Source organism: Ceratotherium simum, chromosome 25, assembly GCF_057802395.1.
Source record: "Ceratotherium simum simum isolate JZ-2026a chromosome 25, ASM5780239v1, whole genome shotgun sequence".
NCBI lineage: Eukaryota > Metazoa > Chordata > Mammalia > Perissodactyla > Rhinocerotidae > Ceratotherium > Ceratotherium simum.
Genome location: NC_141924.1, coordinates 11,413,386 through 11,434,886, shown reverse-complemented (window position 1 = coordinate 11,434,886; position 21,501 = coordinate 11,413,386). Strand labels below are relative to the sequence as shown.

Below are 21,501 nucleotides of genomic sequence, written 5' to 3'. Positions count from 1 at the left end.
CTCGTTTATTGGTGTTTGGGGATGTCTCCTTTGTTGAAAAATGGTGCTAGATACAGCGCAGGTGTTGAGTGAAATAGGGGGAGATGAAGTGAGCGGTTGCTGGGGGGCAAGCCGTAGGACTCGCTGGACATAGAGCTGAGGGGTTGAGGAACTGTTCCAAAGCCTCGGGCTGGATTTGGACTCCACCCACCACCCTCTCCTGTGGCAGCTCATCCTCAAACCCCTCCTCCCGACCTATTCTTGCCTAGATTTTCTCAGCTGTGAGGGGGCCCAGCCAGGTGGGCCAGGTGCCAGTCAGGACCTGCCCCTGGCTCTTCAAGCAGCTCATTGGAGGCGCTGAATCCGGGGGGTGGGGGTGAGGGGGGTGGGATTTGTGGGGAAGGGCCAGGACCTGCTCCCCTGAGCTGGCAGATTCTGGCTCCTCAGGGGACCCACCTCCCTGTCCCATCCCAGCACAGGTACAAGGGGCAAATGTCTAACTCCCACAGAGGAGGACCACCACACTGAAGGCCAATGTGGTCAGTAGTGAAATGGGTGACTTTTCCTACCTTCTGCTCAAACGGCTGCCTCCTGCTTCATAATGTGATATCAGTGATGGCTAATAAAGCCACCTCACGTATTTCTCCTGCCAACCCTTGAGCCCAGAATCATTGGAGCAGGGCCTGCCTCAGGCCCCATCCTCCATCATGGCGGGGATTTAGCTGAGAGGCCCAGGTTTCTAAAGTTTAGGAATAAGTCTTTGGGGCATTGTTTTGGCTCAGAATTCATTCTCTCGTTTTCCCAAGAGCAGACTCCCTCTGTGATGGCCAGATAAAAACCACACACTCCATTAATCCTGGGCATAATTTATTTTTTGCATAGGCATAAATTAGAATCGGGAGATAAAAAATTAGGAACCAATAGTGCAGCATTTGTGACAGGAGAGCGCAAAACAAAACCTGGTCGTCTGGGGGCAGGTGCTGTGCAGGAGCCAGTACTGGAGGACCACAGGTGGTTGGGGCCTCGCCTGCACTCTAGCTCCATCCTCGGGAGCCCATTCAGGGCCCAGCCCTGCTCTTGCTCCTAAGGGCACCTGCCTGCACAGCGGCCCCTTCTGCCCCCTTCCCACAGGCTGGAACCAGCCACACGGCTAGAACCAGTGCCCCAAGCCCCTGTGGCAGCCAGGTTACAAGGTACTGAAATCACCCAGTGCCCCACAGAACGGGGCTAGGAATCAAGCCTTTAGCTTTTCAGTTAAAAAAAGACCTTGAAAAATATATACATAATACAGCAGGGCCTGCTGGGTCTAAAAGCTCCCCCTTAGGCCTCCTCCCTACCCAGCCTCCTCCCCCAACCCCCCTCCCCTGACTGCCCCCCATAGAAAATGAGCTAGAAAGGAAACAGAATGGAGCAAGAGCTGAAAGAGCCCCAGGGGGATGGCTGAGGGTTAGGGCCCCTTACATCAGGGGCCTGATTGGGAGGGGGGTTGGGGCAGGGCCCACAGTGCAGACAGACCTCCTCCCACCACGACACCCTGAACATCACTATCATCACTGTCACTGGACCATGAGAGCCCAAGCCCTCCCCTACTCCCCACCCTTTTAGCTGACCCCCAATGCTTATGGCCTCAGACAGGTCTGGGCTCCCTGTACCCCAGGGGAGGGCACACTTGCTCTGGGGCATAGGCAGGCCCTAGCAGGAACGGGGAGCAGAGTGGGCCCCAGTCCCATCATCAGGAGAGAGAGAAAGCAACTACTAGCCCCAGCAGAGGGCAATCCTACAGCCCTGGCCCCTGGGACCCTCAGAGCCACACAGATAGCAGCCCTCACAAGCTCACAGGAGCCAGACCGTCTAGGGTACAAGAAGCCCCACAGCCCACCTTGACCTAGGACAAATACAGTGTATAGAAGCCTTTCAGGGACCCTGTGGGCCAAGCTCCCCTAGGTTGATGGCACTAGCTTTCTGGAAGAGCCCAGCTGCCCTCTCCCAGGAGCTTCCTGCCTGGAGTCCCAGTCCCAGTCTCAACCTGCACCGTGAGCACCCTCCTCCCAGAGGGCCTCACTTTCCTGCCTGGGGAGGGGGCAGCTCACCTGTCCCAGGCCCTAGCTTGTCCTACCCATGGCTTTGGCACATGCTTCATTCGCACACCTCCCAACGGCAGCTCCCTAGGTGCCAGCCCCTCCACCATGGGACATGTTCATTCATCACCTGTCCCCCTGCCTCTCAATCCCCCATGATATGCTACATATATACACCCTTCCAGGAGGAGGAAGGAGACCCCGATGCCTGGCATGAGGGGAACAAAGAATGAAAAGAGACACTGGAGCCTGCTGTCCACCTCGAGCCACCCTGCTGCTAGGAAAGCCTGCATGTTCCTTCTCATCCCCATTGGGCCAGGCACTCTGCTTGCTCCTGGAAGTCAGTGCGCTGATCAAGCATGTAGGGGGTGGCAGGGCTGCTGCTCACCCGCTCCCAGAGAAGGCGGCGCATGCGGAGAGGAGCTGGCCTCCCAGCCGGCTGGCAGCGGCACAAAGAAGGCCTAGTGGGCGGGCTCCCCATGTACCCTGAAGCGGTAGACGCAGGTGTACTCGGGGTGGCCCCAGTTAGTCAGGATCCGCAGCTCCACCACCTGGTACGTGGCCATTTTAGGATCCTGGGTAGAGAAGGAACAGGTTCAGAGTGTCAGAGTCCTCAAACCTCAATGACAACAGGCAGGAGGGGAGACAGCCACCCCTAGGGCCCAACACCCCTCCCCTAGGCCTCTGCAGAGGACTAGACTTCAAAGCTCCTGTCTTCAGACCCTGGAGCAGTTTCCTGCCCGTGGGCCAAGAAGCCCCAGGGGCTTCAGATATCCTACAGGGGCCACAGACCCACAGCCACGTAAAAATGGCTTTGTAGCTGAGCACCAGCGCGGTCCACCCCAAACTGGGACAAATTCACAAGAGCTCTTTGTCATTACTGTCAGTGGAGGAACTGCCTTCATGGAGGGTTTGATAAATGTTGATATTGGAAAATAATCCCTTTACTGAATTAAGCAGAATTTCTTCTTTTCTTTCTCAAGTTCCTATCAGGTCTCTGTCCTCTATGCTCAAAAAGCCACAATTTTGGAGCCAGCTTTTGGAGCAAATCTCACCCCGTTTGATGGCACAGGCACAGTGCTCTCCTGCTCTTCCTCTCTCCCTCCCGCCTTCCTATACAGCCTCTTGTGCTCCACCCTCTCCTAAAGGCTCGATCTATACACCCTGAGAACTCTCAACGCCTCCCATGGCTCAGTTATCCCCTGGGAGCTGACAGCTCAGCCTTTATGTCTAGTCCCCCTGACTGTCCCACAGGTAGCCAAACCTGCCCCCGCCTTTGCATTAGCCTCTCTGTCCTCACCTCCCCTCCCTGCCCCCGCCTCTGCATTAGCTTCTCTGTCCTCACCTCCACCTCCCTGGCCCCGCCCTTGCATTAGCCTCTTTCCTCCCTCCCATCCCCACCCCCACCTCTGCATTAGCCTCTCTGTCTTCACCTCCACCTCCCTGCTCCTGTCCCACCAGACATTCAGGGCACTCCCAACTGCATATCCCACTGCCTCTCCCCATCCTCTCTCCCAGCACCCTCTCTCTCTGGACTTGCTTCCTGGCAGCCACTTCCTGCTCGGTCTCCGGGCTTGTCCCCCTTAGATTCGTCAATTATACGCAGTCACGGTCATCTTACTAGGATGCACATCATTTTGTCACTTCTCTGACACAAGCCTGGCAATGGCCACTCCCACCACCCCACTGAGCCCTGAGGGCTGAAATTCTTTGGCCTGGTAGTCAGGCCTGCCTTTCTGGCCTCTCTTCCTGTCACTGTCCCTTCGCCACCCCTCACATCCCCACCTCACCAGATTCCTCACACTAGGTGTACTCTAATTCCTCAGCCCTGGTGTAGCTCTCAGGCCACCTGCATTGGATTCATCTAGGCTGTTTGTCAGAATGCAGGTTTCTGGGCCCCATCAGCCCTAAGGAATGGGTCTCCTGGGATGGAGACTGGGAATCTGCATTTCTACCAAGGGCCTAGGAGACTGATACCCACTCAAGTTGAGGCACGAGGCCTCCCTCAGTGCCCTAGGCATGCTGCACTGCCCGAGGCCCAGCTGGGCCACACTCACTCAGGCACCTGTCCTTTCTGGGCAGGCTTCCCCAACGCTCCCCATCTGGAAGGGGCCCCTCCCCTCCGCTGATGTCTGCTTGGCACCTCTCCCATGCCACTTGGACAGCTGTCTCATTCTACACCTTGATCTGTGGGAGGGCAGGGCCTGAGGGCAGGGGCTGTGGTTTCTTGCTCTGAACCCGCAGTGCCTGGCACAGGGTACCTGCTCGGAAAAATGTCTGCTGAATGGATGGGAAAGTGAGTGTGCCACGTCTACTAGCATAACAGAATCCTGTACCTGAAAATAAAATGTCTGAATGGGCTCCCCATCCTGGTCGTAGGTGAACTGGCCAAGGAGTGTCCCCTCCTGCTTCAGGTCTTCATCAAACCCCTGAAGAGAGTGAAGGATAAAGGGAAGATCCTGCTCTTAGGCGCCGGGCCACCTAGGGAAGAAGGCTTCCCTCCCCACTCCACACTGGTCCCCTCCCAACCTGGTGGGACTGCAGAGGGCTGCACACTGGACACAGGGCTGCCATGTGCTCTGTGACAAGTCACTTAACTCCCTGGGCCTCAGTTTCTTCCTCCACAGCCTGAGATAACTGGGACTGAAGTGCCATTTCCCACCCGGCGCCATCTCTTCCAAATCCACAAACGATCCCAATTTTATCCTCAGTGGAGACCCGCAGGGTCCTCCTACAGCCCCTCTGGCCCCACACCGGCGGAATACTCACAAAGATGGCAAAGTCCTTGGGGGCACTGGAGATGGTGCTGTTGGGTGACAAGGACTTGGGCACATGCTCTAAGGTGACAGCAGTGGGGCGGATGCGAGCAGACAGGCGAACCACAGCAAAGCCCTGGGGCCCCTGGAAGGCCCAGCAGTTGCCTGGGTGCACGTCTGGCTGGAGGGGAAGAAAGTCAGGTCAGCGCAGGGCTGGTGACAGGCAGTCTGCCCTGAGTGCAGCTCCCGCTGACCCAGCCACACAGGCGACCTCCGTGTGCTCAGGTCCCGTCGTGCTGTCCTTGCTGGGTGCCTACCTGGAGAATGACTCGGGGCGACTGGGAGTGGTACCACAGGGGGATGCCAAAGAGGCTGAGGAGGGCCGTCTTGGTCTCGTAGGTCTCGGAACATCGGGTACTGATGACACTGGCCCCTGAGACGAGGAAGGAAGGTAGTGTGGGCACCTGGGGCTGGACACCAGCCGGGGAGGGAGACCCAGACCTAGACAACCAGTTCCGCTCGCCAGCCAGGGGAACCCAAGGAGGGACTGCTATTGCCCACCTCCTCACTGAGGGTGGAGGGCAGATGCCCCAGACCCCATCTGTACCCCTAACTCAGAGCACAGAGCAGCTGTAAACAGCCTCTCCCTGGCCAAGGATGGTGCTGGGTACGTCCTGACTTCTCCGAGCTGTGGCTGGCCTTGTTGAGTTCTAGGCCAGTGATTTCTGCTTCCCTAGCACCACAGCTGCCCTAGCAGATCCAGGGTCCTAGCCAGTGTGGGGACCAGGGTGGGGCCGAGGGAGGAGAGCGGCGCACACCTCCCGATTCCAGCGCGTAGTCCACCATCCCGATGCGGTCCTCGCTGTAGCGCTTCAGGGCCTGGTTTACAATGCGGTGCACCTGCTAAAACACAGGCACCCAGAGCAGTTGCGACGGGAAGCAGACTCGTCCACTCCAAAGGCCCCACTGCGGGGGCCAGGGACCCCTGGACTGACCCCTCCTGTGCTTACACCACGCTGGTGTCCGGGCACTTATGCCATGTACCCAGGTTCACCTCCACCCTCCCACACCAGCCCCAGGCAAACACCAGAGCCTCCTGCATGTCACTTAGCTCCTGGAACATTCCAGGGAGCTGGCAGTGTGGGACTGTACAGGTCTATGGTCCCCGGGGAGGAGGGCAGTGTGTGTGTGGGGGGCGCATCTGGGGGCACACGGTCCTCACCTCCTCTGTCACCCCGATCACACCCTCCTTCTGCAGCGTCAGCCCCAGGCTGGCTGCGGCCTCCCTCGCTGACTTGCCCTGCATCTCGGCCACGTGGGCGAGGATCTTGCTCTCCAGCTCCTGCAGCTGCGCTTGCACCTCCTCTCGCTGAAGGAGCCCAGCGCGGGTTCCCCCACCTCGAAGAAGGAACTGACTGACCCAGGCGGGGAACTGAGATTCCACCTAGGGACCGAAAAAAGGTCTCACTCTGGGACGCTCAGAGGGACAGTGGGAGCTGCTGTGGCAGGGGGCAGGGCAGTGCCTGGCTTGGGTACAGAGGGTAGGGAAGGAGTGCCGGCCTGCGAGGGGGAGCCACACGGAGGAAAGGGTTATGAACAACCCTCCATGTTATCGATGGAAAAACAGGAAGAACTCCTGTCAAAGAAAGCCAACATGCGCGCCAAGTCCAGAGCAGGGGGCTTGTGGGACTAACAGGCCGCAGGGGCAAGAGGCTCTTTGCTGTGCAGACTCCTAGGATGGGCGGTCTCAGAGAAGAGGGTGTTCAGCAGGGGACTTGGATGGTTCCAACTCACGTCGTCCCGCACGGCCTGGATCTGCTGGGGCAGCAGGCCCACTTGGTCAGCCACCGAGCTCTGCTTCAGGGTCAAGGCTGCCAGCTCCTGCCGCAGGCCTGCCAGCTGGCCCTCCAGCCGCTCCAGCTCCTTCATGGAGCTCTCCCGGAAGGACTCCTGGGTCATCCTACTCCCAGAGAGAAGAGTAAGCCTTGCCGCTCTGGTGACGGGTAAGGCCACATCGAGAAAACAAGAGGATGCCCTAGTTGGCTCCTGATAACACGAGTGTGTGCCCGCCCACCACCCATGCATGAATGGATGCATTCTCCGAAGGCCTGCCCTCGGAGGCTGCAGAACACGGCCCCAGTGCCGAAGAACCAGCTTGCCTATCCCCCAGGGGCTAATTCTTATCCTGTTCCCTAAGCCCACATCCATGATTCACTCTGCCTCAGCCTCTCACCTCCTCCACACATACGGACGTCTGAGGCATGAGGTTGTACAGAAGAGATGGTGCCTATAAATGAGCCCATGAACCTCAATGCTCCTGCGGTGCCCCTCTAACTCCCACCACACCTCAAGGACAGGCTCTAGGCAGGTGGTCTTGAGCTAGATTTCAGCCATCCCGCTCTCTGCTTGGAGTACAACCAGAACTCTGCTCTAGGGCTCTGCTCCCCAGTCCTGCCTAGGGTGGGGGTGGGGCTGGGGGGTGAGGGGCAGGCCTAGGCCAGATGGCAGCACCCATACCTTTGCCATTCAGACTTCAGTTGCTGGAGTCGAGCCTCAGACTCCTGTAAGCAGGGAGAAGGGACAAATACAAGAAATGTCAGACTCGGAGCCAGAGGTCTCCCAGAGCAGGATCTGTTCCCTTTGGGGTCTTTGCTGAACCACATGCCCACCCCAGGGTCTCCCAACAGCTCCAGCAAACGTCAACCTGGCCTCCTGGTGAGGCCTCATGAGAGTCTCGCCCTGTATCTGGCAGCTTTAGGCATTTACACGTTCACTCCTTCATTTGGCATGTCACAGCCAGATAACAGGCTGCTTGAAAGCAGCCCTTCCTGTCCTCCAGCATGCTCCCAGTGGTCCCTACAGAGCCTTCTAGCCCGGGTGAGCTCGCTTCAAGCAGAAGTCAGGAGACGGTACACCCCTTCTCTCTACTCTACGTCTAAGCAGGCCCTTTGAGAGGGCCAAGGGGTCCAAAATCTCTCTCAGCCCAGGAACACTGCTGAACTGGATCCGGGCCCCAGTGTGGGCCTCGAGTGCCCCCAAGCCCCCTGACCTGGGAGGCCTGGACAATCTTCTTGAAGAGGTCTTCTGAGTCTTGCTGGTGTTCTGCTCTCACGGCGACCAGTTCTTCCTGTCAGGCATGAAGGAGAGAGGCTGAGGATTCCACCCAGTGCTAAGAGGGCCCCTTACAGCCAGTAAGTGGCGTAACTGGAATTGGAGCCAGGCCTGTTTGACTGCAAACTTCGGCTCCCGGCCTCTCTGCTACAGAGCTTGTTGGAAACAGGTGAGACTCCTCTGGACCTTTATCGCACGCCCACGTGGTGTCAGGCACTGTCCCAGGCACTTCACCATCTCATGTTTTCACAATCCGGGGCGGGGGCCAACAGGAGTCTCCATTTTACAGAGGGGGAAACTGAAGCTTAGAGAAAGCAAGTAACTGCCAAATGGCAGAGCTGACTCCAAATGACACACTGCTGTCTCTCTCACGTCAGGGTGTACAGGGCCTCGCCCCCTCCAGCCCACGTGCCCGCAGTGTGGCCCACACGTGACTCTCAGCTTCCGCCCTGAGACGGCAGCTCCTCTCCCCACCTGGATCCGAGCAGCAGTGTCCTTGCGGAAGTCCTCCTTCAGGGCAGCCTCGTGGCGGCTCACCAGCCCCTCCAGGAGCGCCAGGGTGTCCTCGTGGCTCAGGCTGCTGCCGCCTCCCTCCCCAGAGGCCCCTTGCCGCAGCTCCAAGCGTTCCAGCCGCATGGCCTCCTTCTGCCAGTTGGAGGAAAACTCGGCAGCAAGAGCTTCCAGGCGCCGCTCCAGAGAGTGTACCCGGGACAGAATGCGCTGCTCAGCCTGGCAGGGCAGGGAGGGAAAAGCCACAGAGGTGAGCGGTCTGCGGCAACAGTGCTTCCTGAAGACGGGCTGCAGGGAAAGCGACGAGAACCCCAGATACACCCAAATGTAGACACATGCTGGCTCTGAGGCTCTCAGGACAGCCTCTCTGCCCCGGAGGTAGGCGAGTTCCTCAGCAGGTAGACGAGGTGCCGGGACATACAGGGGGCTGGAGGAAGGGTCTGACCCCAAAACCAGAGTGGGAGTGGGCCGAGTGAGAGGGGACACAACGTCCTCCTGGAAGAGGGTCCAAATGGAGGGACAGTCCAAGAAGATGACCTGCTGGGCTGAGCCCACACCCTTTTCTCTCCTACACATGCACGTGTGCAGGCGAGCGAGGAGCTGAGAGGTTCGGCTGCTAATGTTCAACAGTGTCCCCTTCTTCCACAGATAACTACGGCTACAAGACAAAATAATTTGCAAAGACTTTTTCCTCTTTAACTGGATGCCCCACAGAGAAGACAGAAAAGTCATTTGGACTTGAGGGTTGCATTTGAAAACATACCATGAATTTTGAGAACCCTGTTGGCTTAGCAACAAAAATCTTTGCCAGGAGAAATTATAAAACAGTTTGTCAACTGTTGATTAAAGGGCAGGGGCCTACCAAGTGCAGAAGCTGCTCCTGGTTTTTAAAAATTCAGTTTTTAAAGTTGGCAGTACATTTGCATGACCCAAAAAGCAAACAAAGAAACAGCAAAAGTCATGCTCCTGACCTCTGACCCCACTGGCCCAGGGCCCTCCCTACCACCTCCTCCCAACCAGGCAACTATTTCTACCAGTGTCTCTATACAAATGTAAGCAAACACAAAGATATAGTCATTCTTTACTTCCCCCATTTGACAGAAAAGGTGGTCCTGAAATTGAATTGTATTTAATGTCTTTAATAATGATTAAAAAAGGAAAAGTTATAGATGCCAGAAGGTATTATTTATACCTATAATAAGATCATGGTCAGGAAAGTAATATCCATCAAAATAAATGGTTTAAAATGTGATACCAAATTAAATTCAGCAGGAGCTAGCAAAGTTCAAAAAACTGTAATTAGGAGACAGAGTTTTATATTTTTATTATTGACCCCAGGACCTGCGTGCACACATTCTGGTTATTTGTACACTTGTGCCTGCAGGCTCCTTGAAGGCACAGCCGGCCTGATCCATCTTTAGCCTCTAGCAGATTGCAAAAATGGCCACCGTCCTTCCCTCCTCCCTGTATCTGCACCCCTGCAATGTGGCCCTGCAGGTGCTCCCACTGAGAGGCGGAGTCTAATTCCCCCTCCTTGAGCCTGGACTGGCTCTGCGATTTGCTTCAGCCAATAGAATGTGGCGAAAGTGACAGTGTGCTAGTTCCGAAGAGGCCTCAAGTGCTGGCCTGAATCCACTCTCCTGGAACCTTGCCTGGCAGCTGTGAGAACAAGCCCAGGCTAGCCTGCTGGACGACGAAAGGACATGTGGAGTACGGCCCACCCAGGCACGGCCGAGACCAGCCTGCCCCCCTGCTGATCCACCAGCTGAGACACACAGGGAGCCCAGCCAACATCAGCCGTCCTTGCTCAGACCAGAGAGCCACCCAGAGGACCCCCAGCCTCATGAGCTATCAGAGGCTTGTAGTTTTAAGACCCTTATTTTAGGGGTAGTTTATTTGTGGTAACAGGTAACTGACCAGGATATTACATTACTCATAGAAGGTGCTCAATATATATTTGTGAAATTATATTGAAAAGGAACAAAGTAGACAAGACAATGTATCTGATGCCTCTTCCTTGTTTTATGTGCTTCTTAAGATGGTAACTAACTTTGGGACAGCTTTGAGTCATATTTAAGTGCAGGCAAACCACCTCCCCAAGACCTGCACCCCCAACAGTAGAGAAAGGGGTATCCTGGGAGATGAGGTGGCATCCCAGCTGGGAGAGCATCTCTCCAGCTTTGCGGGTAGGTTAAGGACAGGGAGATCAACCTCAAATACAGGCTGAGGGAGGACGGCGACCCTAAGACACTCACCTGGAACTGTGGGGACGAGTCTCTGGACTCCCACACTTCATGCTGCCTGCTGCTGCCCTTCGCTGCCCACCAGGAAACCATGGCAGGGTGGAATGTCCGCAGCCAGTAGGGGTAGAAATACCAAGCACCTGTACACAGGGGAGAGGCGGTTACCCGGGCCGGGGGCCGTGACAAGAAGGTATACACCGGTGAGGAAGGCAGCCTCACCAACGTCGGTTATCAGTAGCCTGTCTCCTTCACGGGAGCTGTGCTCTTGCCAGAAGGCAGTACAGGGATGCAGGTTCTCATCATGCTCTGAGGCAGCAACCTGACAATCCCAGAGCAGATGCATTCTCACATCTCCTTAGGAATCCTCATCCTTCTGTAGACAGCAAACCTTAGAGAAAACAGCTTTAATAAGCTAGGGATAATCGAGGGGTAGAACCCAGAGGCCCTGATGGTGGTTCTTGGCCGAGGCTGTACATCAGAATCACCCAGGGAGCTTTTAAAACACTGGATGTCTGGCCCCGCCCTCCAGAGAGTGAGTCCATTGGTCTGATGGGCCCTTTGTAGGTGAGGAAGATTAGCCCTGGGCTAACACCCATGCCCATCTTCCTCTCTACTTTATATGGGACGCCGCCACAGCATTGCTTGACAAGTGGTGCGCTGGTCTGTGCCTGGGATCCGAGCCTTCGAACCCGGAGCCACCGAAGCGGAGTGTGCAAACTTAACCACTGTGCCACCAGGCGGGCCCCTGTAGGTGAGTTTTAAAAGCTCCCCAGGCGACTCTAATGGGCTGCCATGGTTGAGAATCACTGACAAGAATACACCCTCTAAGAGAGGCTGCTTGTGGCCCCAGAACAGAGCACAAGGCTGCAGCCACACAGACACTTGCGTCTTGCTTTAGGGGCTCTCTGTTTGTGATGTGTTTACTCCTGAGCTGTGCATGTGCGTGTGTATACATGTGTGCATGTACCTGTGTGTGTCGGGGTGAGGGCACCAGAAGAAGCCATACTGGCTGAGGGCATCTCCATCCCGGTAAGACTCCACACTTGCCACTCAATCATCGCTGAGAGCAGGTGCAACGGGAAGCACATGACCACCAGGCTTTAAGTCAGACCCTCTGGACACGCCTCACTTACTGCACTCCCTCAGCAGGTCCTGCCCCGCTCTGCCTTCCAGACCCTCCCTATGCATCTCCTCTTGATGCGATCATGACATCAGCCCCAACAACCCCACAGGGCGATGGTGAAGCTCAAATTAAACTGAGATAACACATGGGAACGTGCTTCCTGAACAGAACGCTATACAATTATGGAGGGTATTATTTAAGGGCGATGCCCAGTTTCCACTGGATATGAACAAGCTGTTCTTGTAACAGGAAACAAAAAGGAAATCAACACTTGGAAAAATGTTCTACTTTGGTATTAATTAAAGAAATACACGTTTGAGTAGATGCTAAACCTATAAAATCAACCTTCTAAAAATAAATAAATAAAGCATGGTCTTTAATTATAAATTGGTACAATCGTTAAAATTGAGCCTGGGGGCCATAGAGATAGCTCAGGTGGAATTGGGAAACTCACACACAATTGTCAAATGAAAAGTTGAACACAAAACGTACGTATAAACATAATGATTACAACCGTGTAAAAAATGTGAAGTCCAATGATCGAGATTGGAACAATGTAGAGCATCTTGTAAATGCAGGTATCTTAGAGTAAAAAAGGCATACTTACTTCTCTTTACTACTTTGTTGTTTTGATCTTAAAGACAGCTAAAGATTGAACTTGATGTTGTAACAATAATTCACTCACCCAGACGACGTCCTGATTTGAAATGGAGGGAAATAACTGCTACTAATAACGGCATCAGCGTGCCTACTTTTTACCCCAATACTCCTGTACTGGGGCACGTCCGGCCCAGGGGGCTCCAAGGATGCTCTAGACATGCCGTGCAGCACAGTGTAGCTACCCAGCTGAGCACAAGATCAGTGGATCGGGGCCTCTTCCCTCTGACCCACTGGACACCCTGAGAATGCCACAGCGTCGGTCAGCAGATGACCCAGGGCCCCCAGACAGGAGTGGCCTCGGGCTCAGTGCTTGGGAGCTGCCCAGGCTCAGTCCCACCCTACTCGTCCTGCCTCCTACCCTTTCCTGCAGGCGATCACTGTCCCTCTGGTTTTCACATTTCTGCTCAGCGCCAGCCTCCGCCCATGCTCTGCCCCGCCCTCCGCTCAGCAGCCCCGGCTCAGCATGGCACGCCCGTCCTACCCTCCTGCGATGGCAGGCAAGCTCACCGTAGGTCAGGCCAGTCAGGAGCAGCAGTAGCAAGAGGAACCACAGGAAGGTCTTCAGGGACGAGACGCGCCTGGACCGCATGGGACGGGAGAGCAGGGGAGGTGAGGCGTCAAGAGGGCTCCAAGGGCCCCCATGTCCCCTCAGGGAGCCCCTTGAGACCTTTCCTGAGGGCTAAACTAGAGCTGAAAGGGGGACGCCCCGACCGTCTCATCCTGCCAGGGCAGACTGGACGCTTTACAGTTCCGTGGGTCCTGGAGTAACAGAGGCAATTCTGACTCTGAATTTTATTGATGTTATAAATATATACACAATGTATGTGTATATATATATATTTGATGTTATATATAAAATAGTGGGGTCTTTGAAAAGTCTAAAATTTTCATGTATAGAGGTCCTCTGAGCAAGCAAATATAGAAAAAGATATGGAACTCCTTAAAGAAACAATATTTTCTTTTAGAAAAACGAGGAACCTTTTTTTGGTGACACGAATCCGTCCTTGCCCCTCTCCTCAGCATAGCTGGCCACCCACCCCAACCAAGACTATGGCCAGAGGAACCCTGACTTCCTGGCTCAGTCTGCTTCCTCTATGAAGGGGCCAGTTCCCATTCCTGGCACTGCCGGGTCAAGGACTGGGGACAAACCCAACCATCCTCAGGCAGCGCCTATTCATGGCTTCTGAACACCAGGCGGAACACACTGGGGTCTGGATTGCCGCAGGCCCAGACGGAAGCTGAACTTTCTGGGAAACACCACTTGCTGGCCAGAGTCTAAGGCCTGAGCAGCGGGAGTAAGGCCCAGGCTTGTCTGAGACTCAAAAGGGGCAGGTCTGGCATTTAGCAGGAAGCATCCAAGAAGAAATCAGAACCTGTGTTCCAGAATATTCTGAAGGGCTATCGATTTGGGGAGTAAAACCTGAGTCTGGGTCCCAGCCTCCATCAGCAGAGGGGCTCTGGGGCATCCACTCCACGCTCACTCATAAAAGCTGCAAATCAACTGGAAGGAAACCCTTGGAGAAGCGATCAGACGCAGGTTTAGATGCTTTACGCCCTTCTGTCCGGGGCTTTCTGATTCATTGTCAAGGCAGGAACCCCGCTGACCTGGTTAAAACAAAGACGTCCAGGAGGGAGGCGGCCGTTGTCAGGCGGTACCAGGTGGTGCCGATCCACCAGTAGAGGAGTCCGAAGAGCCGGCCTAGAAGAAGGACCATCAAGCTTAAGTGTCACCCTGAGCATCAGCCTCTCTCTCTCTTCACCTGCGGTCCTCCCTGCCCCTGTGACTCCTCACCGGCCAGTGCCCCTATGTCCTATCCTACAGCCACCCAGTTCCTCTAATCCCACTGCCCGCTCTGTCAACACCTTCTGTCCAGCTCTGCAGCTGCTCCTGCCCTTCCCAGCGAGGCTGTTCCCATGGCTCTTGGCTCCCAGTGATTATTCTAGAACCAGCTTTCCCCAGTGGTCCTACAGTCTTGCTGTACGGGCTAGATGCCCTGCCACAGAGAGACGGGTAAGAAGTGACTGCTGTAGAGAAAGAGAATAATCGTGCACAGAACAGCCAGCACCCACCTGGAGAAGTGACCACCATCCAGAGAAAAGAGCCTGCCTGGGACACAGCGTTCCTTAACCGTGAACCTGAGCTCTGCTGGTCCGTCTCTGAGTATCCTGCAGGGAAAGAGAGGAAACCAGCTCAGTGTGTCTTCACTTTTAAGAGCCTTGGGTATGGAGACTGCCTATTCCTTGATTGTCTTCTCCTATGGACCGAGAGCTGAGGCCACGTGTCATTCTCCTTCGCACTCCCACAGCGGCATGCAGGCCTGGCCCCGGGAGGTCAGTACACGCCTGCTTGAGGAATGAAATGGTAGGTTTCTGACATTTCATTTCCCCTGAGCCCCTTGTCTGCACCCCCTCCTCACCAGCAACCCCTCAACCACTGTTCAGAACTGGACAAAGGGATCAAGCACCTCCTATGTGTGAAGCCCCAAGTTAAAACATTTGCTGGGAACGAGCCAAACAACAGCGTTGACCTCAGGCTGCTCAAAGACTAGTGGGGACAGGGCAATCACAGCCCAGTGTGTGGAGGGCCACCCCAGGCCTGGGCTCTGGTGCCATGGTGCACAGGAAGCATGCCCAGCCAGTCTGCAGAGCGCCAGCCAGATGCCATGCTCTTGGGCTGTCAGGGGTCGCCTTCCCCAGGCTTCCCGCCCCCTCCCGAGCAGTCTGGAATTTGCTGGAGCGTCTCCCTGAGGAGACCTCGCCTACCTGCGTAGTCATCCTCAGAAGAGTAGCCGGAGGAGGACCCGAGGAAGTCCTCCGAGACCTTGTTCTCGGCCAGCCCATTGATTTTGCTGCTCTCGGTGCCACCTGTGCCTCTCCTCCTCCTCACCCGCAGGTCCTCACCTGGGGAGGGAAGAACTCGGGGTTCTCCTGCGGCAGAGATGCTCCGAGGAGGGTGTTCCAGAGGAGCATCTCCAACGGACAGATGGAATCTGCCCTTAGCCTCTCATCATCTAAAGGGACCTGGGAGTTCAGACACTCGGATGCTCTTCTAAGGATTTCCAAAGATGGGGAGCCCCTCCTCTGGCCCAGCAGTGGTTAGGAAACCACTTGGTGGGGAGGATTTTGGATCCTAAGTTACCAGAGGAAGCAAAGGAAGCAAAGCCCCAGGAGAAAGGTTTTCACACTCACTCCAGTAGGGGTCACTGTGCAGCTGGTCATCGAGGATGGAGCTCCTGGCGAGGGCGGCGGCCCGGGGGCTGCCAATGTAGGACTCCCTGACCACCGACTCACTGTAGTAGGAGGTGTGCCCATCGGAGGAGGGGCCCAGCTGTGGCACCGGGGAGAGGTGCTTCATGTTGCTGGATTTCCTCTTCAAGGTCCTGTAGGAGGTCAGCCAGGAGGGGGGAGACGGGAACAGTCAGGTGAGCCCAGTCAGGAATCTGGAAGCCAACGCCTGTGCCCCACTGTATTGAGTGGGCTGGCCTTGTTGCTAGGCAACTAACAGCTCCCAGCTACCCACTGTCTACCAAGCACAGGTAATTTCTCTGCTCCCATCATCTCTAAATCTCACAAGCAGTTAGGCGAGCGCCTCAGTAAGTGATGGAGCCGGGATTCAAATCCAGGTCTCCAACTTCAAAGCTAAAGTTTCTTCTCATGCTTCTTAATGGATTAGTAATTTCTACAACCCACTGAAAACACAGACAAACCTGACCTGGCCTCCTAGAGCTAGCCAAAGCGTGAGGGGGTTGGGGGGCTGACATCCAGGCCTCATGTCTGCAAGGGGAGCAGGACAACGAGGTGGCTGCCAGCCTTAGCTCATCCCCACTGCCCCTCAGACTTGCTCCCCTCCTCAGCCTCTTCACTGGCCCTGCTGAGGCCCTACAGACGGTGTGACACGTGGGGGTGGGTCTGGGAGGATGGTCAGATTGGCACGCCCATCCATAGCGGAAGGGGTTCCTGTGAGCCCAGCTTGCAGTTTCGGGGTTTCCGGCCTGGCTTATTCTTGAAGCTGCCTCTCCCCACTTCCTGTTCTCTGAACATGAGGGCAGTAGCCTGGCTCATAACAGGGAGAGGAGAGACGGCACTGGGCCCTGGCAGCCCCATAGGTGTGAATGTCCCCCTGGACCAGACATGTTTATCCGATCTCTGCACACAAAGGTCACAACAGGAAGAGGCTGCACAGTGACCTGCCCGAGCCATCTGCTCTGCGGGGCAGCGCGATCCACAGGGGTGGTGGCGACCCCCTACCTGAGAGGACTGTCTTTAAACAGGGTGCTCTGGCTCCCCGTCACGGAGCTCCCTCCACTGCTGCTGCTGCCGTCATCGTCACCCTGGGAGAAGCGCGTGAGGCGTTGGCTTCGTCGAGACATGACGAGGTGGGATGGGGACCCTTCCCCTGAAGAGAGTCTTGGGAGAGAAAGGGGGACACATGAGGTATGGGGCTGTTCTCAGCTCCTCCCTGGGGGCAGAGGAACAAGGCACCACCTCCCAGTGAACAGACCACTTCCTGTGCCTCCAACCCAAACAGCCTGAGGCGTGGGGAGATGGGGCATTCATGAAGCATCTCCCAGCACCACCCATCCTGCTGCAGCCCATGCCCCAGGGCGCAGGTAGTACTCAGGGAGCCTCTTTCATGGTGCTTTCCACAAGGTTTTCTACTTAGTTTACCTGTCACTGAACTCCATGAGAGCCAGAATAGGACCTTCCGCAACCTTTAACACGTAGCAGACCACGTGGCACATGATAGGCACGCAACAGATACTAAATGAAGACCTTTGATCATTGCTGCCCTGCACAGACCCTCCCATCCAGCTGTCCTAGTGTGCTGCGCCCTCCCTAGAGCTGTCTGTTCTCATTCCACTGTTCCCCTTCGCTGGGACCCGCTTTCCTTTCCCCATAGCTGTATTCATTGATTCAGGGTCCCAAACTGACCCCAGAAAACCTTTCCCTGTAAACCCCACCTACATTCCGATGGGGCTTGTATGCTGTATCCCATTAGCAATTGCTGTGCTGCAACATCCGTGCAACTTGATATGATGATAAAATACTTTGTTAAATGCCTCCTAGGTACCTGGCTCCTTACACACCAGGGCCTGGGTCTTTCCACTCCACAGGAAAGTGTTCGAGTTGTTTCAGGAATGTGTTGTGTGTCCCCAACTAGAGTATTTTATAGCCTCAAATCTGCTCAGAACAGGCTGTAGACAGAGTTGTTACACAACAAATATTTGTTAAACTAACAGAACAGGTAGGTGGAGCAGCCATGTGGGACCACAGTCAGTCCCTGCTGGACGAGTCACCACATGGGGCAGGAAATCAAGGCTCTGAACTTGATAACAAGGACTCAGAGGAGGCCAAAGTGAAAAGACCCTGCAAAAGGTGCCATTCTACAACCTGAGGAGGATTCATAAACTCTTCAGCTCTAGAAACCCAAATTCAAAATCTCAGATTACCAGTGTGAGGATTCTCACCATGGTGCCTTTGCCGGCCCATATTACAAAATACTGTTCTACTGAGGCCCACTCAAGCGTCCCTAGTACATGTGACTTGTTATCACTTCTAATATTCTTGGCTGATACTTAAATTACTAGTTCTCTGGGTTGCATGGTGGGCATAGACTAACACATCCCAACTCAGACTGTGGAAACCAGAAGGTCTGGTTAGTCCAGCTGGAGAATTCTAGAAAGTCCTCTTCTGAGAAACAAGCAGCCTCATGTCTTGGTCTTATTGGTGTCCTCTCAGGGAGGATGCCCACCTGCCATCCCTCCCTGGTTTTAGCCGGCGTTGGTAAAGGGACCAATTGGTAGCAGCCAAAGCAGGAAGTTGAGAGGCCTTGTCTACGCTCCTCTCCTTATAAGGGAATTCCACCCCCACTACTGCCCCCCCACCTGAAAGCTCCAGATGCCCTCACAGGCTCCTCCTCTTAACCCTCGCCCTGCTGGAGTGGATGAAGCCTTCCCCTGGGGCAGAAACAAAGCAATGTGTTTATACGGTACTCCAGCTGCTGCAGGCAAGAACATAAATATTCAGACGGAGGGGTGTGGGGGGAGTGGCTACAAACTGTCAGCAGTCAGCACTCGCCTCCACCCCCCAGAGGTGCCTCTTGCTCTCTCCTGTAGCGTCCTGGTATCACAAAACAGTCTGCAGTTGAGTCTGGGTTTCACGAGTGGAAAAAGGTCAAGGCCCCATCCTCCAAAACAAAACAAGAGGTGAGCCTCTAGAAGCTCAAATCTTTTGCATATCAGAATAAACACCTCCCCCAACACACACAATCCGCTAAGAAACCCTCAAAACGTCCCTCCTCACTTCTGAGCTGAACCACATCCTTTTCTAAACTCCACCTTTCCCCGCACCCCACCATAAACTTGTAGGGCAGTATCCATCCAGTCTTCAGGCTAACCTAGATCTACGGCATCTTCCAAAGGGCATTTTCACCCTACATTCCCTCGCGGGACCTGTAAAACGCTCCGGGTCCTAACTCCCTTCTCCCTTCACTCCCTACGGGCCGAACCGCAGAGTTTTACCAACCACGCGCCTTCCTGCCTCCCTGCTCTAAGTCACACTCCCGCCCCCTATTTGTTTGGCTTCTTTTTTTAAGAACTGAACAAAATGGGCCTTCCTCCTAACACCAGAGTTCTGACAGGCGGCGGCAGAAGCAGGGAACTGCCTGTCCCTGGAAACTGCCTGACTGGCACGAAAACGCAGGCACTGCCCTGGGCCGGTTTGGGGCAGCCCGGGCTTGGCTCCCCTCCACCCGGGGAGGTGCCCGGGGAAGTCCCGCCTGGAGACATCCGCCCTCCGGGCTGACCAGTGGGGCGGCCAGCCCTGGCGGCAGCGATGAGTCAGAGCGGCCGGCCTTGGCTCGGCGCTGGCCCTTCCCAAGCGGCCCAGGGGCGTGCGCCGGGCGGGGCTGGAGCCTGGCCCAGCTTGTCCCGCGGAGGAAGAACCAGGCCTGGGCAGCTGGGCCCCGGCCAGAGCGACCCGACGATGACCCCGGGGTCAGGCCGGGCCCAGGGCCCGAGGGGAGGCGGGCGAGGCCGGCCCACCACCCTCGCCCAGCGCGTCAGCCCGCCCGCGGCCCACGGCCCACGGCCCGCTGTTACCTGCTGCCGCGGCTGGTCCGTGCGGGGCCCGGGGCGCCCGAGGCCCGCCGCGCCGCCCAGGCGCGCCCCCTTCCGGGGTCGGAATCCCGCGAGCGGCGCTCGGCGCGGGGGCCCGGGACGCGGCGGCGCGGGACGAGGCCGGCGGAAAGGCGGACAACACGGCCCGCGCAGAACCGCGCTGCGCGAGTGGGGCCGGGCGGCGCGCGCGTGGCCGAGTGTGTATGTGTGCGCCTGTCAGTCAACGCTGACAGACCGCAGTCCATTGGCCAGGCCCCGCCCGCGTCACCGCCCACGGCTGCCGCCCATTGGGCGGTTTGAACACAAAGGCCCCGGCTCGCCCCGCCCGCCGCGTGGGCCCCGCCGGCCGGGAGCGCCCCGCCCCTAGTTCGCGCGTGGGAGGCGCGGGGGCGACGCCGGGGCGAGGGAGGGTGCAGCTGGAGCGGGCAAGCGGGGGCTCTACCCGGCCTGACTGCGCGCTTGACTCCCGGTCTGGTGGCTCAAAACCCCTGAACTCGCTCCAGGCGCTGCCTCGTGCGCCTCACCCCACCCGCGCCTGTTTGGCCGCGGCGTCCAGCGCTCCGCGAGCTGACTCGACATGGCCCGGGTGCCAGGACCTTAAGGGAATTGGGTGGCTGGGGAGGGGGGCACACCCTCCGAGGATGGCCCGAAGAAGTGGGGAGCAGAGGAGGTAGAAGATCCCTGTCCTAGGGCCCACCTGGAGGGGTAGCACGCGGTTAGCCCTAAGTGGACTCTTAATAAGCGACGGTTGAAGGCTTGCTAAACGCTCAGCGCCTGTGTAATTGTCCTCTTAGGCAGGCTCGCCTTTTCTACGCCCATTTTACAGATAAGGAAACAGGTTCATAGAGGTTTTAAGTGATTTGCTTAAAGTCACACAGCTAGAAAGAGGCAAAATTGAGATTAGAAGATTCTCTCCACATGCAAGCTCCCGTTTTTTTCCACTGTAGGATTGAAAGAGGCCCTGCGGCTTCCCAATCTGCCGCTAGAGCCCCAGAGTTTCACGGCAGAAGCTTTTCTTGGTTTTAGAGGGAGCTTACCACTGTTTGTGCGGAGAAGGCAGGGCTGGCTACCTGTTCCTCTGCTTTACTCAGATTCGGTGTGGATTGGGGCTCGAGAGACACTGAACGAGTCAAATGCCGCCTGACTCCAGGGCTCCTGTGCCCGGGCTGCTGCGGTCAGCTTTACAGAAGCGGCAAGTGCACAGCTTGGGCGGAGCCACTTCCTTTGCAGGCGCGTCTAAGGGGAGATGAGCCAGTGTCATTTCACTTTTAAGGTGGCAAGAGGAAGAGACAAGAAATGACAACATCACCCCTCTGAGCCGTTCTCCTCGTTTGTAAAATGTGAATAATAACAAGGACAGGAAGGCACTGGGGTAGGGGATAGAGTAAATGCGAAGCCCAGATAAAAACGCCCCCCTGCCCCGCCTCTCCACTGCCAGAAGAGAGGGGCCTTGCCTGCATTTGCAGCATCTTGAAGACAGCCGTGCTTTCTGGGCCAGTGTTGCTTCTGGGTTAGACCGCGAGCTCTGTGAGGACGAGGGCTGGCTCTCCAGGACTTGGCACAGGGCCTGGCTCCTGTCTGAGTATCTGCTGAGCTTGGAGCCAGTGAAATGAGAACTCAAAATCAGATTCAGGTGAGGGTCTCCTCACCAGGATGCTTACCTCCCAATTCTGTCCTAGCTAGTTCCAGTGGAGTCTCAGATCCCACCACCTCCGTTGCAGAGGCTGCTTCCCTGCTCTCCGAGGATCCTGGCAGACGGACCCCTTCCCGGGATGTGCTGGTTTGTCAAGCGACAGGTGCTGTGCCGTCCACTGGTCTCAGGCAAGGGCCATGCCCACAGGCTGGCTGGAGACAGGCCCCTCTTAGACTGTGTTGTCTCTGTGAGCCTGTAGTAGGTGAATAATGAGCCCCAAAGATATTAGG

At 56.2% G+C, this 21,501-nt stretch overlaps 1 protein-coding gene across 2 annotated transcripts; it reads right to left on the bottom strand.

Annotated features, from left to right (window-relative positions):
- Window positions 1-829: 829 nt before the first annotated feature.
- Window positions 830-20,736, bottom strand: SUN2 (Sad1 and UNC84 domain containing 2). Of its 2 annotated transcripts, none has more exons than XM_087448914.1 (18): window positions 20,616-20,736; window positions 16,709-16,867; window positions 15,650-15,840; window positions 15,224-15,361; window positions 14,531-14,626; window positions 14,066-14,159; window positions 12,968-13,038; window positions 10,690-10,817; window positions 8,399-8,653; window positions 7,863-7,940; window positions 7,331-7,374; window positions 6,608-6,773; window positions 6,036-6,257; window positions 5,632-5,716; window positions 5,131-5,246; window positions 4,827-4,994; window positions 4,394-4,486; window positions 830-2,632 (listed from the first exon to the last, which is right to left on the bottom strand). In XM_087448914.1, exons 2-18 carry the CDS (start codon window positions 16,828-16,830, stop codon window positions 2,519-2,521), a joined length of 2,181 nt encoding a protein of 726 aa, XP_087305040.1. In that variant the 5' UTR covers window positions 16,831-16,867; window positions 20,616-20,736; the 3' UTR covers window positions 830-2,518. The 2 variants fall into 2 exon arrangements, with proteins under 2 accessions (XP_087305040.1, XP_087305041.1); XM_087448915.1 differs by lacking the exon at window positions 20,616-20,736 and adding an exon at window positions 19,561-19,710.
- Window positions 20,737-21,501: the final 765 nt, after the last annotated feature.

Excerpts from the sequence above, each read along its gene's own strand:
- SUN2 (XM_087448914.1), bottom strand. The coding sequence starts at position 16,830 with ATGTCTCGACGAAGCCAACGCCTCACGCGCTTCTCCCAGGGTGACGAT. Across the intron at positions 10,818-12,967 it reads CCTGACTGGCCTGACCTACG|GTGCTTGGTATTTCTACCCC; the intron begins GTGAGCTTGCCT and ends CCCTGTGTACAG. Across the intron at positions 7,375-7,862 it reads AGATTGTCCAGGCCTCCCAG|GAGTCTGAGGCTCGACTCCA; the intron begins GTCAGGGGGCTT and ends CCCTGCTTACAG.